The following is an 18,038-nucleotide window of genomic DNA, read 5'->3' as shown; positions in this document are numbered from 1 at the left end:
TCCCCAGGCCCTGCCCCATGGGGCTATGCACCCGCTACCAAAGAGGCCCACCTTAGAGAAGAGTAACGGGGGTGGTGCTGTGTTCAACCCCAGCATGTTCCACTATCAGCAGGCCCTGGCTAACATGCAGCTGCAGCAGCCAACCTTTATCCACCCTGGTGAGTCTTGTCTACTCTGTCAAATAGAATAAGTTGGCTTTACTTTAAAAAAGTAAGTAGGCTGAATTATTGATTCAATTAAGTTGGGTGAACTTATCTATCCTGAGTCTGATTTAGATAGGTGAACTAAATATACTGGGGAGGGCTAGCTAGGCCAGACAGACTGACATGGCAGCTTCACACTGTACTGTCATATGGGGGTCAAGTTAACTGCATAGGGTCTACATAGGGACTGCACATGGAAACAGACAGGAGAAATGACACAGCAGAAACATATTACTATGTCAAACATTAGTACCAAGACATATTACTATGAACATATTACTCAGGAGTACTGATAAACATACCAGTGGACGTCTATTTGATAGGGGGAGATGTGTTATGGTATAGAATATAATGTAGGAACATGAGAGAAGAAAGCGGGTTCCTTGTGAGTATTGAGGAACTCTCTCTCTGTGCTGAGTGTACACAGTGTGCTGTGCTGTCCTGTCTGGGATAGGGCTTATTGGGTAAACCCTGTCCTGTCTGGGATAGGGCTTATTGGGTGTACTCTGTCCTGTCTGGGATAGGGCTTATTGGGTGTACTCTGTCCTGTCTGGGATAGGGCTTATTGGGTGTACTCTGTCCTGTCTGGGATAGGGCTTATTGGGTGTACTCTGTCCTGTCTGGGATAGGGCTTATTGGGTGAACTCTGTCCTGTCTGGGATAGGGCTTATTGGGTGTACTCTGTCCTTTTGTCTGGGATAGGGCTTATTGGGTGTACTCTGTCCTTCGCTCCTACTCTCACTCTATTTTTCTCTTCTTTCTCCCTCTCGGTCCCCTGTACTCTGTGTCTTTGTCCCATGCTTGATTGGTCCCCTGCTATCACGCACAAATACTGGCATGATCTGCTCTAGGTGGCCTAAAGTATGCAGCAACAGCACCCAGCACACGCTGGGAGAGAATGTATAGATCTCTGACTGATCCACTCCTCCACTTTCCTCTGCTGTCCCATCATCAGGTCTATATTGCTATTAAAGTACCACATTAATAATTTGACATGCCGTATCCATCCAAACTTAACAGCAGTGAGCAATTGAATACTATTAGCGCTCTCTGCATCCTATGCCCTCCACTGCACTGTCCCATGTTCTGTGTTCTGTCTGTCTGCCTTTAAGCCTCCATGTTGTCTCTGCTGTGTTCTAGCTGACTGTGACAGGTTATAGAAGCCATTATTTACGCGCTGTTCTTGTGGCTTGCACTAACCTGAATGTTGTTTTTGTCTTGTCCTGTTGTCTGTCGTCACTCTCTCTGTGTCAATCACTCCTCCCCCTTTCCTCCCCTCCTCCATCCTCTCATCACCTCCTTCCGTTGCTCCCATCTTCCTTCCTCTCACCCCCCCCTCTCCCCCTCTCTGCATGCTGTGGCAGGCTCCGTCCTGTGCATGGCGCCATCAGGAGGCATGGGTAGGTCGGCTCGCTCACTCACTGCTGCTGGGGGCATGGAGAGAGGGGAGAGGGGGGAGTTGGTAGTAAATCGACTCCTCTGTGGTTGGCCAGATAGCTAGGAGAGAGGAAGGAGAATGATCAGCAACACATCCTCTGAAGATAGTGGATGTAGTTCTCAGATTGTAGTTAAGTAGTTCTAGTTGTAGTAGATTCTAGAAACATAGTTAAGTTCCAGACCCCAACACCAAGAACCTTGGAGGATATGAAAGTAGATATTAGTCAATCTGGGGTCATTTTGGAACCTTCACATTGTCCCACAGGTGCCTGCCTGCCTGTCTGCCTGCCTGTCTGTCTGTCTGCCTGCCTGCCTGCCTGCCTGTCTGTCTGTCTGTCTGTCTGCCTGCCTGTCTGTCTGTCTGTCTGTCTGCCTGCCTGCCTGTCTGTCTGTCTGTCTGCCTGCCTGCCTGTCTGTCTGTCTGTCTGTCTGTCTGTCTGTCTGTCTGTCTGTCTGTCTGTCTGTCTGTCTGTCTGCCTGCCTGCCTGCCTGCCTGTCTGTCTGTCTGTCTGTCTGCCTGCCTGTCTGCCTGTCTGTCTGTCTGTCTGTCTGTCTGTCTGCCGCTTGTCATCCCACTTTCATTTCTGACACAAACTACCTTATTTAAACATTTTATTTGTGTTTTAGAGTTTGCTAGTGTGTGTGTGTGTGTCTGTGTCTGTGTGTGTCTCTATGTCAGCTCAGTTACCTCAGTCCCTGGCCAGTCAGTATGAGGCTAGGTTGTTGGTCTCCCGGGCTGTGTCCCAGATAGCACCCTATTACGTATATAGTGCACTACTTTTGACCTCTGGGCTCTGGTCAAAAGTAGCGCCCTATGTAGGGAATAGGGTGCTATTTAGGATTCAGCCTAAGCCTGCTGCCCCCTGTCTCTTGTAGGGCTTATGAAAGGGCCGGCCCCGCTGGCAGTGGATGGCCGTTGGGAGAGGCGGGACTGGAGCAGCTGCAGGCACCCCCACAGCCGCCTCCTGTCAGCGCCTGGATTCACTGGTGAGGGGAATCCACAGCTGGTCTACCCCTCTACCTGATCCTCTACCTCCCTCTCTACCTCCCTCTCTACCTCCCCCTCTACCTACCCTCTACCTGAACCTTTACCTCCCCCTCTACCTCCCCTCTACCTGAACCTTTACCTCCCCTCTACCTGACCCTTTACCTCCCCCTCTACCTGACCCTTTACCTCCCCCTCTACCTCCCCTATACCTGACCCTTTACCTCCCCCTCTATCTGACCCTTTACCTCACCCTCTACCTGACCCTTTACCTCCCCCTCTACCTCCCCTCTACCTGACCCTTTACCTCCCCTCTACCTGACCCTTTACCTCCCCCTCTACCTCCCCTATACCTGACCCTTTACCTCCCCCTCTATCTGACCCTTTACCTCACCCTCTACCTGACCCTTTACCTCCCCCTCTACCTACCCTCTACCTGAACCTTTACCTCCCCCTCTACCTCCCCTATACCTGACCCTTTACCTCCCCCTCTATCTGACCCTTTACCTCACCCTCTACCTGACCCTTTACCTCCCCCTCTACCTACCCTCTACCTGAACCTTTACCTCCCACTCTACCTCCCCTCTACCTGACCCTTTACCTCCCCCTCTACCTGACCCTTTACCTCCCCCTCTACCTCACCCTCTACCTGACCCTTTACCTCCCCCTCTACCTACCCTCTACCTGACCCTTTACCTCCCCCTCTTCCTGACCCTTTACCTCCCCCTCTACCTGACCCTTTACCTCCCCCTCTACCTCCCCTCTACCTGACCCTTTACCTCCCCCTCTACCTGACCCTTTACCTCCCCCTCTACCTGACCCTTTACCTCCCCCTTTACTTGACCCTTTACCTCTTCCTCTACCTCCCCTCTACCTGACCCTTTACCTCCCCCTCTACCTCCCGTCTACCTGACCCTTTACCTCCCCCTCTACCTGACCCTTTACCTCCCCCTTTACTTGACCCTTTACCTGACCCTTTACCTCTTCCTCTACCTCCCGTCTACTTGACCCTTTACCTCCCCCTCTACCTGACCCTTTACCTCCCCCTTTACTTGACCCTTTACCTGACCCTTTACCTCTTCCTCTACCTCCCCCTTTACTTGACCCTTTACCTCCCCCTCTACCTGACCCTTTACCTCCCCCTCTACTTGACCCGTTACCTCCCCCTCTACTTGACCCTTTACCTCCCCCTCTACCTCCCCCTCTACCTGACCCTTTACCTCTTCCTCTACCTCCCCTCTACCTGGCCCTTTACCTCCCCCTCTACCTGACCCTTTACCTCCCCCTCTACCTGACCCTTTACCTGACCCTTTACCCCCCCCTCTACCTGACCCTTTACCCCCCCCTCTACCTGACCCTTTACCTCCCCTCTACCTCCCCCTCTACCTGACCCTTTACCTCCCCCTCTACCTGACCCTTTACCTCCCTCTCTACCTCCCCTCTACCTGACCCTTTACCTGACCCTTTACCCCCCCCTCTACCTGACCCTTTACCTCCCCCTCTACGTGACCCTTTACCTGACCCTTTACCTCCCCTCTACCTGACCCTCTACCTCCCCTCTACCTGACCCTTTACCTCCCCCTCTACCTGACCCTTTACCTCCCCCTCTACCTGACCCTTTACCTCCCCCTTTACCTGACCCTTTACCCCCCCCCCTACCTGACCCTTTACCTCCCCTCTACCTGACCCTCTACCTCCCCTCTACCTGACCCTCTACCTCCCCCTCTACCTGACCCTTTACCTGACCCTTTACCTCCCCTCTACCTGACCCTTTACCTCCCCCTCTACCTCCCCTCTACCTGACCCTTTACCTCCCCCTCTACCTGACCATTTACCTCCCCTCTACCTTCCCCTCTATCTGAACGTTTACCTCTCCCTCTACCTCCCTCTCTACCTCCCCTCTACCTCCCACTCTACCTCCCCTTTACCTCCCCCTCTACCTCCCCTCTACCTTCCCTCTACCTACTATAGCTGTATCTGACCGAGTCTACCCTCTCTAACTCTGAGTGCGTCCCAATAATATTTCCTTTCTCCTGAAGTGCACACTGGTTCACCTGACATAGGAAGGTCTAGTTGACAGACCCCTGAGTCTCTCCGTACAGTAAGACTTAGGCTATGTCTCAATTATCTCTCCTTCCTCCCAAAGTGTGCTTGTTCACTTCCTTTCACTGATTTGAAAGGAAATGACTGGTGTAAGAAATGCGGTGGAAACCCCCACTAGCCAATGCCTCCACCAATCCAATGCTTTTATATTTATGGAAGTAGTGAACCAGTGCACAGGGGAGGCTCAGCAGCCTTGAAACGGTCCTCTTACTGTACCTAGGGGAAGGTAGCTCCTCTTACTGTATCTAGGGGAAGGTAGCTCCTCTTACTGTACCTAGGGGAAGGTAGCTCCTCTTACTGTACCTAGGGGAAGGTAGCTCCTCTTACTGTACCTAGGGGAAGGTAGCTCCTCTTACTGTACCTAGGGGAAGGTAGCTCCTCTTACTGTACCTAGGGGAAGGTAGCTCCTCTTACTGTACCTAGGGGAAGGTAGCTCCTCTTACTGTACCTAGGGGAAGGTAGCTCCTCTTACTGTACCTAGGGGAAGGTAGCTCCTCTTACTGTACCTAGGGGAAGGTAGCTCCTCTTACTGTACCTAGGAGAAGGTAGCTCCTCTTACTGTACCTAGGGGGAGGTAGCTCCTCTTACTGTACCTAGGGGAAGGTAGCTCCTCTTACTATATCTAGGGGAAGGTAGCTCCTCTTACTGTACCTAGGGGAAGGTAGCTCCTCTTACTATATCTAGGGGAAGGTAGCTCCTCTTACTGTACCTAGGTGGAGGTAGCTCCTCTTACTATATCTAGGGGAAGGTAGCTCCTCTTACTGTACCTAGGGGAAGGTAGCTCCTCTTACTGTACCTAGGAGAAGGTAGCTCCTCTTACTATATCTAGGGGGAGGTAGCTCCTCTTACTGTACCTAGGGGAAGGTAGCTCCTCTTACTATATCTAGGGGGAGGTAGCTCCTCTTACTGTACCTAGGGGAAGGTAGCTCCTCTTACTGTACCTAGGGGAAGGTAGCTCCTCTTACTGTACCTAGGAGAAGGTAGCTCCTCTTACTGTACCTAGGTGGAGGTAGCTCCTCTTACTGTACCTAGGGGAAGGTAGCTCCTCTTACTATACCTAGGGGAAGGTAGCTCCTCTTACTGTACCTAGGGGAAGGTAGCTCCTCTTACTGTACCTAGGGGAAGGTAGCTCCTCTTACTGTACTTAGGTGGAGGTAGCTCCTCTTACTGTACCTAGGTGGAGCTAGCTCCTCTTACTGTACCTAGGGGAAGGTAGCTCCTCTTACTGTACCTAGGGGAAGGTAGCTCCTCTTACTGTACCTAGGGGAAGGTAGCTCCTCTTAATGTACCTAGGGGAAGGTAGCACCTCTTACTGTACCTAGGGGAAGGTAGCTCCTCTTACTGTACTTAGGTGGAGGTAGCTCCTCTTACTGTACCTAGGTGGAGGTAGCTCCTCTTACTGTACCTAGGGGAAGGTAGCTCCTCTTACTGTACCTAGGGGAAGGTAGCTCCTCTTACTGTACCTAGGGGAAGGTAGCTCCTCTTACTGTACCTAGGGGAAGGTAGCTCCTCTTACTATATCTAGGGGAAGGTAGCTCCTCTTACTGTACCTAGGGGAAGGTAGCTCCTCTTACTGTACCTAGGGGAAGGTAGCTCCTCTTACTGTACCTAGGGGAAGGTAGCTCCTCTTACTGTACCTAGGGGAAGGTAGCTCCTCTTACTGTACCTAGGGGAAGGTAGCTCCTCTTACTGTACCTAGGGGAAGGTAGCTCCTCTTACTGTACCTAGGGGAAGGTAGCACCTCTTACTGTACCTAGGGGAAGGTAGCTCCTCTTACTATATATAGGGGAAGGTAGCTCCTCTTACTGTACCTAGGGGAAGGTAGCTCCTCTTACTGTACCTAGGGGAAGGTAGCTCCTCTTACTGTACCTAGGGGAAGGTACCTCCTCTTACTGTACCTAGGGGAAGGTAGCTCCTCTTACTATATCTAGGGGAAGGTAGCTCCTCTTACTGTACCTAGGGGAAGGTAGCTCCTCTTACTGTACCTAGGGGAAGGTAGCACCTCTTACTGTACCTAGGGGAAGGTAGCTCCTCTTACTGTACCTAGGGGAAGGTAGCTCCTCTTACTGTACCTAGGGGAAGGTAGCTCCTCTTACTGTACCTAGGGGAAGGTAGCTCCTCTTACTGTACCTAGGGGAAGGTAGCACCTCTTACTGTACCTAGGGGAAGGTAGCTCCTCTTACTATATCTAGGGGAAGGTAGCGCCTCTTACTGTACCTAGGGGAAGGTAGCTCCTCTTACTGTACCTAGGGGAAGGTAGCTCCTCTTACTGTACCTAGGGGAAGGTAGCTCCTCTTACTGTACCTAGGGGAAGGTACCTCCTCTTACTGTACCTAGGGGAAGGTAGCTCCTCTTACTGGACCTAGGGGAAGGTACCTCCTCTTACTGTACCTAGGGGAAGGTAGCTCCTCTTACTATATCTAGGGGGAAGGTAGCACCTCTTACATAAAATCTGAAAATCTGTGTGCGTGTGTGCGTATCAGTGTTTGTGCTTTTCTATAACAAGCTGTATTTCTGTTTTTTATGCATGTCCTACCCTGTATTAGTTATTTTCATCCATAGCCTTCTGCATATATCATGATGATGCTGATTTCTACACAAACGGCTTGTCTACCTGTCTGTTGCATATGTTTCTGATGTATTCGTTCACTTTTTGTAACGGCACGTGACGCATCACACTCCCACTCTATTCAGAATTGTTGGAAAGTAGTGCACCATATAGGGAATAGGGTGCCATTTGGGATGCAGACTAGCTGACCTTTCACTTTAATTAAATCATTCCATAATGTCAGTCAGGAGGGAGATTGTGACTTTGTCCCAAATAGCACCCTGTTCCCTTTATAGCACACTACCTTTGACCACGACCCTTAGCCTGCTGTGTATACACAGTTACAGTGGCTTGCAAAAGTATTCACCCCCCTTGGCATTTTTCCTATTTTGTTGCCTTACAACCTGGAATTAAAATTGATTTTTGGGGGGTTTGTATCATTTGATTTACACAACATGCCTACCACTTTGAAGATGCAAAATATATTTTTTTGTGAATTTAACAAGAAATAAGACAAAAAAACTGAAACAGGTTTCCCTCAAGAATTCCTTCAATTCTGACCAGTTTTCCAGTCCCTGCCGATGAAAAACATCCCCACAGCATGATGCTGCCACCACCATGCTTCACTGTGGGATGGTGTTCTCGGGGTGATGAGAGGTGTTGGGTTTGCACCAGACATAGCATTTTCCTTGATGGCCAAAAAGCTCAATTTTAGTCTCATCTGACCAGAGTACCTTATTCCATATGTTTGGGGAGTCTCCCACATGTCTTTTGGCGAACACCAAACGTGTTTGCTTATTTTTTTTTTTAAGCAATGACTTTTTTCTGGCCACTCTTCCGTAAAGCCAAGCTCTGTGGAGTGTACGGCTTAAAGTGGTCCTATGGACAGATACTCCAATCTCCGCTGTGGAGCTTTGCAGCTCCTTCAGGGTTATCTTTGGTCTCTTTGTTGCCTCTCTGATTAATGCCCTCCTTGCCTGGTCTGTGAGTTTTGGTGGGCGGCCCTCTCTTGGCAGGTTTGTGGAGCCATATTCTTTCCCTTTTTTAATAATGGATTTAATGGTGCTCCGTGGGATATTGAAAGTTTCAGATATTTTTTGATAACCCAACCCTGATCTGTACTTCTCCACAACTTTGTCCCTGACCTGTTTGGAGAGCTCCTTGGTCTTCATGGTGCCGCTTGCTTGGTGGTGCCGCTTGCTTAGTGGTGTTGCAAACTCTGGGGCCTTTCAGAACAGGTGTATATATACTGAGATCATGTGACAGATCATGTGACACTTAGATTGCACACAGGTGGACTTTATTTAACTAATTATGTGACTTCTGAAGGTAATTGGTTGCACCAGATCTTATTTAGGGGCTTCATAGCAAAGGGGGTGAAAACATATGCACACACTACTTTTCCGTTATTTATTTTTAATAAATAGTTAGTTTTTTCATTTCACTTCACCAATTTGGACTATTTTGTGTATGTCCATTACATGAAATCCAAATAAAAATCAATTTAAATTACAGGTTGTAATGCAACAAAATAGGAAAAATGCCAAGGGGGATGAATACTTTTGCAAGGCACTGTATCTCCTTCCCAGCTCAAGACTAACGTATTTGAATATGCCGTTATTTTTAGAATATTTCCTCAGCATATTAATGTGATTCAGTTATGTGATAATGATGACAAATGAGTGTCATATTATATTAGCTAATGCCTTTATGTTTGTGTGTGAGTCTGTGGTTCACAGAACTAGTATTTTGCTTCTTTTTTCTGTTATTCATTTGCTCCCTCCCTACACATGTACTCCCTCCATCTGAATACAATTATCAGATGCCTTAGTCTGATTCGATTGTATGAATTAAGATTTCTGCCATATTTTGTTATCGACTATTAGTTTTGAGACAATATTGAATATTGTTCTTCTGTTTTAACATAGTTGGTTCTCTTCTAATGGAATAAGTCATGTCATTAAATTGTTATCTTATTTCATTTGCATGTCTCGGTTCTTGTTGAAACCCCTCACCCCCTGGCAATGTCGTCACATGACTTCTTTCCATGACTTTTACCCCTCTTCCACATTTTGCCATGGTAACCATAACATTCCTCCCCCCCCTCCCCCCCACCCATCCCCCCTGTCTCTCGTCCAACTCGCCTGAAAATAAGTACCCATGATGCACGGTGCCACCACCTCCACTGTTTCGTCGGCCTCGACCCCAGTCACCAATGTTCCTTTCGCAGAATCAGCCGCCTCCAATCAGGTTTGTCCCTTCATTTTGGGTTCTCTCTTTGGTTTATACCTGTATGGTGTCAGAACTTTGGCCATTAAGATTCCGATTTTTTATAATTTCATATACATACTGTGTGTTCACGTTTCACTTTTTTCAGTCACTTTTTAATGTCACACACTGAAATTAGATTTTTTGGTGGATTCTGTTGCATTAGGGTATTGTGTTGAGCCATCTCCTGTGTCACTCTGTCTGTCTCATGCTTCAGAAACAACAGGTGTAGACTAATCAGTTAAATGATTACTTACAGGCCCTTCCCAAAAATGCAGAGCTAATTTTTTTTGGAGAAATAATAGAAAAGTTAAACACGTAATAATATAATTAATAATAAATACACAATGAGTAACGATAACTTGGCTATATACACGGGGTACCAGGACCAAGTCGAGGTGCAAGGGTATAAGGTAATTGAGGTAGATACTGTATGTACATATAGGTAGAGATAAAGTGACAGATAATAAATAGTAGCAGCAGCGTATGTGATGAGTCAAAACAGTTAGTGCAAAAAGGGTCAATGCAGATAGTCCGGGTAGCTATTTGGTTAACTATTTAACTAACTATTTAGCAGTATTATGGCTTGGGGGTAGAAGCTGTTTAGGGTCCTGTTGGTTCCAGACTTGGTGCATCAGTATCGCTTGTCATGTGGTAGCAGAGAGAACAGTCTATGACTTGGGTGGTTGGAGTCTTTGACAATTTTTAGGGCCTTCCTCTGACACCGCTTGGTATAGAGGTCCTGGATAGCAGGGAGCTCGGCCCCAGTGATGTACTGGGCCGGCCGCACTACCCTCTGTTGCGCCTTGCAGTCGGATGCCAAGCAGTTGCCATACCAAGCAGTGATGCAGCCAGTAAAGATGCTGTCAATGGTGCAGCTGTAGAACTTTTTGAGGATCTGAGGGCCCATGCCAAATCTTTTCATCCTCCTGAAGGGGGGAAGCGTTGTTGTACCCACTTCACGACTGTGTTGGTGTGTGTGGACCATGATAGATCCTTAGTGATGTGGAAACCAAGGAACTTGAAGCTCTAAACCCGCTCCACTACAGCCGCGTCAATGTGAATTTGGGCGTGCTCGGCCCTCCGTTTCCTGTTGATGTGAGTCATGACCAGCCTTTTAAAGCATTTCATGGCCACAGATGTGAGTGCTATGGGGCGATATTCATTTAGACAGGTTATCTTGGCATTCTTGGGCACAGGGACTATGATGGTCTGCTTGAAACATGTAGGTATTACAGACTGGGTCAGGGAGAGGTTGAAAATGTCAGTGAAGACACTTGTCAGCTGGTCAGCGCATGCTCGGAGTCCTGGTAATCCGTCTGGCCCTGTGGCCTTGTAAATGTTAACCTGTTTAAAGGTCTTACTCGGTTACGGAGAGCGTAATCACACAATCGTCCAGAACAGCTGGTGCTCTCATGCATGGTTCAGTGTGGCTTGCCTCGAAGCGAGCATAGAAGGCATTTAGCTTGTCTGGTAGGCTTGCGCCACTGGGCAGCTCGCGGCTGGGTTTCCCTTTGTAATCCAGGATAGTTTGTAAACCCTGCCAAATCCGACAAGCTTCCGACAAGCTGGTGTAGTAGGATTCGATCTTAGTCCTGTATTGATGCTTTGCCTGTTTGATGGTTCATCGGAGAGAGTAAAGGGATTTCTTATAAGCGTCCAGATTATTGTCCCGCTCCTTGAAAGCAGCAGCTCTAGCCTTTAGCTCAGTGTGGATGTTGCCTGTAATCCATGGCTTCTGGTTGGGATATGTACGTATGGTCACTGTGGGGACGACGTCGTCCATGCACTTATTAATGAAGCCGGTGGCTGATGTGGTAATCTCCTCAATGCCATCAGATGAATCACAGAACATATTCCAACCTGTGCTAGCGAAACAGTCCTGTAGTTTAGCATCCGCTTCATAAGACCACTTCCGTATTGAGCGTGTCACTGTTTGAGGTTTTGCTTGTAAGCAGGAATCAGGAGGATAGAGTTATGGTCAGATTTGCCAAATGGAGGGCGAGGGAGAGCTTTGTATGCGTCTCTGTGTGTGGAGTAAAGGTGATCTAAAGTTTTTTCGCCTGTAGTTGCACAGGTGACATGCTGTAGAAATGAGGTAAAACGGATTTCAGCCACTTGGAGCGCCGCTTATGGATGAGCATTTTCTTGTTTGCTTATGGCCCTATACAGCTCGTTGAGTGCGATCTTAGAAATATATAGATGAAAACTCTCTTGGTGAATAGTATGGTCTACAGCTTATCATGAGATATTCTAACTCAAGCAAGCAGAACATCGAGACTTCCTAATATTAGAGATTGCGTACCGGCTGTTGTTAACAAAGACACACACACCTCCCCCCTTGAGCTTACCCAACTCTGCCGTTCTGTCCTGACGATGCATAGAAAAACCAGTTAGAGTGCATTCGGAAAGTATTCAGACCCTGTGACATTTTCCAAAATGTGTTACGTTACAGCCTTATTCTAAAATGTATTAAATTGTTTTTTCGAGTATCATAGCAAAGGGTCTGAATACTTATGTAAATAAGGTATTTCTGTTTTTTATTTGTAATAAATTCTAAAAACCTGTTTTGTCTTTGTCATTATGGGGTATTGTGTGTAGATTGATGAGGAACATTTTTAGTTTAATACATTTTAGAATAAGGCTGTAATGTAACAAAATGTGGAAAAGGTCAAGGGGTCTGAATACTTTCCGAATGCATTATACAAGTGGTTAGGCATTTTCAACACACAAATGCTTCTCAAAAAGACTAGAAGAGAAGTAGTCAATTTATCCTCAACCAGGAAAAACTATCATGCATGTTATTGATGTTAGTTCTGTGTGTGCAGTTAAGGACAAGGTGTGCTGCTCTGTTTTGAGCCAGTTGCAGCTTTCTTTTTAACACAGACATACTGTACCTCTCCCCATCTTCACAACAACGTTGTCAATATGACTTGACCATGATGACTGACCATCCATGTTACTCCTAGGAGTACAGCCTATTCTACTTGCTCAGTGGTCACACCCTTTATGCACAACTCCAGCTGAGCTTTAGGTCTTAGAGAATGTTTTGAACCAAATACAATGCTTTTAGTTTTAGATGTATTTAAGACCAGTTTATTATTAATCACCCATTCTGACACTGACTGTAACTCCTTGTTAAGAGTCTCAATGAGCTCACTGGCTTTGGGTGCTGACATGTAGAGTGAGGAATCATCAGCATACACAGTCATTTTAGCTTCTTGTAAGACAAGTGGCAAATCATTTGTAAAAATAGAGAAGAGTAACGGCCCAAGGCAACTGTCCTGAGGGACACCACATTGTACATATCTGATGTTAGAGAAGCTTCCATTGAAGAACAATCTCTGGGTTCTATTGGATAAGTAACTCTCCAACCATGTGATAGCAGGTGATGTAAAGCAATTTTTTTCAATAACAAATTATGATCAATAACATCCCAGGCTGCACTGAAATCTAACAATACAGCTCCAACTATCATCTTATTATCCATTTATTTTAGCCAATCATCAGTCATCTGAGTCAGTGCAGTACAAGTTGATGCATTACAATACTGTACTACTATTGGTGAAACTACTTTATCCCTCTCTCCAGTTGTTTTCTAGGTTTCATTTCTCCTCTTCCCCTCTCTTCTCGCTCCCTTTCTCTCTCTCTTCTCTCTCTCTCTCCCTTTCTCTCTCTTCTCTCTCTCTTCTCTCTCTCTCCCTTTCTCTCTCTCTGTCTCTCTCTCTCCCTTTCTCTCTCTCTTCTCTCTCTCCCTTTCTCTCTCTCTTCTCTCTCTCTCCCTTTCTCTCTCTTCTCTCTCTCCTCTCCTCCAGTAGACCCTTCAGAGGTTTTGAGTGCCGACCCAGTGGAACTTCAGTGCGTCCCCATGGAAGCCCACTTCTGCCCTCTCCCCAAGCTCCTGGTGGCTGCTCCGGTGGCGCTGAACCCAGTAAGCCTCCCGTGAAACCCCAGTTAAAGCACCCGACAACACCATCAAACCCCTAGTCATCCCCAACCAACCCTGCCCCAAGAGCACCACAGTCAACTCTCTGAATGCAGCAAACATGTGCCTAACCTACAGTGCACCCCAAGTGAGAGGTAGTGTTATCCTCATTTAGGAGGTATTCACATAATAAAAAGGTCGACAAGGTTTTGTTGACATTTAACACAGGCAATACTAAAGCTTGGACCCATTACTGTTGATGTAAAGCCAGCCCAGACTGATGCACATTGACTTGAAGGAGCTGACTGAAGGAGAGGCGGTAGAGCTCCCAAGTTCTAACAGCCATACACACCCACACCTTTAACACACACACACACACACACAATAAAAACAGCAAATCCTCTTGGAGACTAAGCTGAGGATATGAGGCGTAAGGTCGTATAATCTTACACAGCTGACTGTTCCCCCAAAGTCAGACAGTCTGGAAAGAAAATGAGTGAAAAGTCAGACAAGAAGAAAGAAGTAGTCTGCAGAGGTTGGAACATTCTAGAAGTAGTCTGCAGAGGTTGGATCATTCTAGAAGTAGTCTCCGGAGGTTGGATCATTTTAGAAGTAGTCTCCAGAGGTTGGATCGTTCTAGAAGTAGTCTTCAGAGGTTGGATCCTGTACTTCATTCTAGAAGGCAATGTCGTTTTCTTCATCTTTTCTTTTTCACTTTTCAAGAAATGTGTTGTGTCTCATTTAATGTTTACAGTACGTTTCAAGACGGCTGAAGCTTAAAAGCATTGTGTTATTATGTGAGCCATTCCCTTAGTTCAGAGAGGCTAAGATCCTATGGTCCAATTCTAAAAACTCACCCAAGGTCTCATGTCTGATCTTTCTCCATGTTCATTTGTCTGTGCCTTTTGAGTTCCCAGCTATGTAGGATATTTTATGTCTTATTTAAAAAAAAACTGAAGTCAATGACTAAAACCCCGAAACCCAAATAGCCTTGATGTCAGACAAAGTATAGAGAAGTGTTTCTATTAACAAAAAGGCTATAGGTCCTCCTGTCTATATATAGCCCCTCCTCCTGCATATTTAGCCCCTCCCCCTGTATATATAGCCCCTCCCCCTGTGTCTATAGCCTGTCGAAAGGTCTCTGTTCAGGAGGACTAGGTCCTGTGACAAGCTCTCTTCATGAGATGATATTAGGGTCGTTACACGAATAGAGTGCCTTTCAATTTAACAATCATGTACATCGATGCTCTAACTAGTCTCGTAAGTCCCAGACCTAGGGCAACAGCACTGAGTCTCTTGGTAACTTTGAAAAGGGAAAGGGTCCTCTTCAGACAGACCAATCACAAGTTTGGGTAGGCAGGGCTTAGAATGCAGGCAGGAATTGTGAAAAACTCTTACCATAGCCTGTACAGCCAGACATGCCAGAACTTCGCAATTTGAAACCAAAGTTTGCAGGCAAAACCTTTGCAGTGGTTTTAGTGAAGGTAGTTGATGCAAACTAACCACTTGTGAAATGCACTCATTAAAATAACCTCTGTGAGCTCCATCTTGTTAGCTACTATTTTGGGCAACAAGCGAATAAGGCAGTGACATAAGAAAGAAGGATGTCCCAACTCCACCTTTTACTCTATGTCAAACTGACCTTGTCTTAGTACAGACCTGCATGCTCGAACATTGGTGCATTGTGGGAGGTAACCTATCTGTCTAGAGAGACTATGCTCTAACTAAACTAAACCATGTGAAAGATTATTCCTAAAGCAGTGCGTTTTCATTCAAATAAGTTATTTGTGTTCACTGAAAATCCACATTTTGCCATGTCCCATGTCTTGTTTGTCCAACTTCAACAAAGATCTTAACTCACTTAACCCCAAGTTTTTCAGATGTTTTCACTATCATTTCTGTCTTACTTATTTAATGTGATTAGTGAATGTATATTTACATTTGTCCCTGTCTAATAGTGAAATCACAGTGTAAAGCATTTGTTTTCTTCTCTGACATCATTGCACATCAATGCACGAACGATAGAACAGCAGAGTATGTACTGCATTTTTATCACGATGCAGGATGCTCCTCTCCACCGTTTCGTCAACAAAACAAAAACAATGACACATTTGCTAGGGGCGAACAATGGTGCTGTTTTCCCTTATGCGGATTTCAGCTTTAAACCTCTTGAGATGGGAAAACATGTTTGTTATGAAGTTGAACATGTGCTCTTTATGACAATGTTAAAATTAAGTGAAATTGTTATTTTTGACAAAATTACACTACCCAAAAGGTAATCTATACGTGGAATGACACATTATTGATACCAAAAATGAAGTTGAATGGTGAAATCTGAAATAATACTTAATTATGTATTGAACTTTCTGGAACCACTGCAGAGGCTGCATAAGGGGAGTTGCTTGTCTGAAAGGTCTAGCGTGCTTACCTGTGTGCCAATGATTCTATAATGGAGGTTTGTCTGTGCCAATCATTGGTGTATACTGTATCCTGAATATAATTCCCTTACTGTTGTCAGATTGATACCTGAGTGGATGTTTCCCCTTCGATGAGCCAGTCCCTTTCTCTGTCAGACGTGAACTGGTATTTGGGGGGGGGGGGGGTCTACATCTCCTGCATTCATAATAGTATGTTTGAGTAAGTGGTACACATTTTACTATCTGTTGTGTTCAGAATATTTTAATGGAATGGATTTGACAAAAAAAAAAAAAAAAAGGTTCTGCAGGAAGTCAATTGAGTAAGCTTGAAATTGTTCCGTCTGTAAAAAATGTATTTGATCATAGTCACTGATTGTGTCCTTACTTTCAACAGTCAGCAGACTCTAAATGCTACAAATATAGTGACCTGCTGGGACAGTACCGACCTAAGTAGAGAGAATAGAAGGAGATAGTGAGAGACTGAAAGAGAAACGGACCAGTTTGACGTCTGGAGTCAAGTATTTGGTCTAAAATGATGTCCAGAATTATTACAAAATGGAGCAGAATTGCTATGAAAATGGAGAAAGACAAAACATTAGCTGATATGTTTAGAGGAGTTTTAATGTGCCTCTCACTCATTTTCAAGTCTTCTGAAACCAACCACTGTCCATACACTGTAATAACCGACTTTTCAGTCTTTTCAAAACAGATGATACGTTGATTAGCACTGCCTGTCTGGCACCATAGATCTGTCGTGTCTCTGTAGTTTCTTCTTTGAAACAGCTGTGCTGTCTCATCTTTTGATGAGGTAAAAAAGTAATCAGACTGGGTGGGTGGTGTGTTTAAATGTTTTAATTAATGACTAGACACTGAATCACTGAGTTGGATATGTGAAAATGTTGATACATTGTCCACATCTTGTGGGGAAATGGATATTGACAGGAAGCTATTCATGTTTAAGTCATGTCATTTACGTGGTGAATGTATCTAATAACGCAAAAACTCGAGCGGCATGTTGAAATGTAATGATTCACTATATAGGCTATTTCTATTGAGGTAAAATGCAAACCACGTTAAGACAACATACTGTGTTAAGAAATGTTTTAAGTATGTGTGTGTGTTGTTATATAGGTTTATGTTTAAATGTTTGTGAGTGTGAAGAGTACTTTCGGAAATATCCTTGGACAAGTGTGGTCCCTGCATTTTCCCCTTTCTTTGAAGCATTTTGATGCAGATTAGAAATGGTCCTCTCTTAATCAATTCAATTGATTAATGAAATTGATGATTAGAATGTCTAGACAAATTAATTTTGTCTAAATTGTATCGCTTTGAAGGACTTGCATTGCCCAGCCAAGATGAAAATCTATCTTCTCTCTCTCTCCCCCCCCCCCCCCCCCTCTATGTCACATCATTATGCCTTCTCCAACTGCTATCCAGCTGGAAATAACAAAATACTTGATTAAGAAAAAAAAAATGTGCCTCGTGGGGGGGCATTAGCATTTTAAGTAAACGTACATGTTTAAGAGGTGTGTTTTCCTTGTACAATAACATAGTTAGCTAGAGTAATTGTAGTGTTGTTGGTACAAATATATTGTTCTTTCTTTCTTTCTTCAGCCTTTACCATTATGTTCCAAAGTTACTCCCTCTCTTAATGGTACTTGATTGAATTTCCGTCACATTTCTGTCTTAGTTCCTAAATCACAATATCAAAGATGTGACTATTTACGGACAGAACTGTTAGTGGTATTTTCACCCATTTTTTAAAAATTGTTTATTCAACATTTAAAAAAGCTTCATAGCATGAAAATAAGATAATCTTCATTGATACTTAATTAATAGTTTGTGTAGTTTCCATTTAAGAAAAACTAAAAATATAAATTATATAAAAATATATACATTTGTATCTATACAATGATAGATTCATTGTTACTTATTAATAGTAGGTTGTTGTTGTTGTTGTTGCTGTGGCAACAGAACGACAACATGGCTACCTTTGTCAATCTTAATTGTGATTTTTTTCACATATGAATTGAAATAATGTACAACATTAACTTATTCAGAAAGGGAATGTCTAGTTAGATTGTCTTGGATTGCAAGATTATTGAATATTTTGTAAGAAATAGTAAAGTAAAATCCTTAATGTCCAAAGGTC

The 18,038-nt window shown here is 45.0% G+C and overlaps 1 protein-coding gene across 1 annotated transcript; it reads left to right on the top strand.

The window, feature by feature from the left end:
• Positions 1–12: 12 nt before the first annotated feature.
• Positions 13–17,409, top strand: LOC311117350 (muscleblind-like protein 2). Its single transcript, XM_084192306.1, has 4 exons — positions 13–158; positions 2,517–2,627; positions 9,432–9,526; positions 13,360–17,409. The coding sequence occupies exons 1-4, from the start codon at positions 26–28 to the stop codon at positions 13,360–13,362; spliced, it is 342 nt and encodes a 113-aa protein (XP_084048432.1). The 5' UTR covers positions 13–25; the 3' UTR covers positions 13,363–17,409.
• Positions 17,410–18,038: the final 629 nt, after the last annotated feature.

The sequence above is a fragment of the Coregonus lavaretus genome (assembly GCF_964263955.1).
Source record: "Coregonus lavaretus genome assembly, contig: HAP1_SCAFFOLD_2035, whole genome shotgun sequence".
In the NCBI taxonomy this organism is placed as follows: domain Eukaryota; kingdom Metazoa; phylum Chordata; class Actinopteri; order Salmoniformes; family Salmonidae; genus Coregonus; species Coregonus lavaretus.
This window is presented reverse-complemented; position numbering and strand designations above follow the sequence as displayed.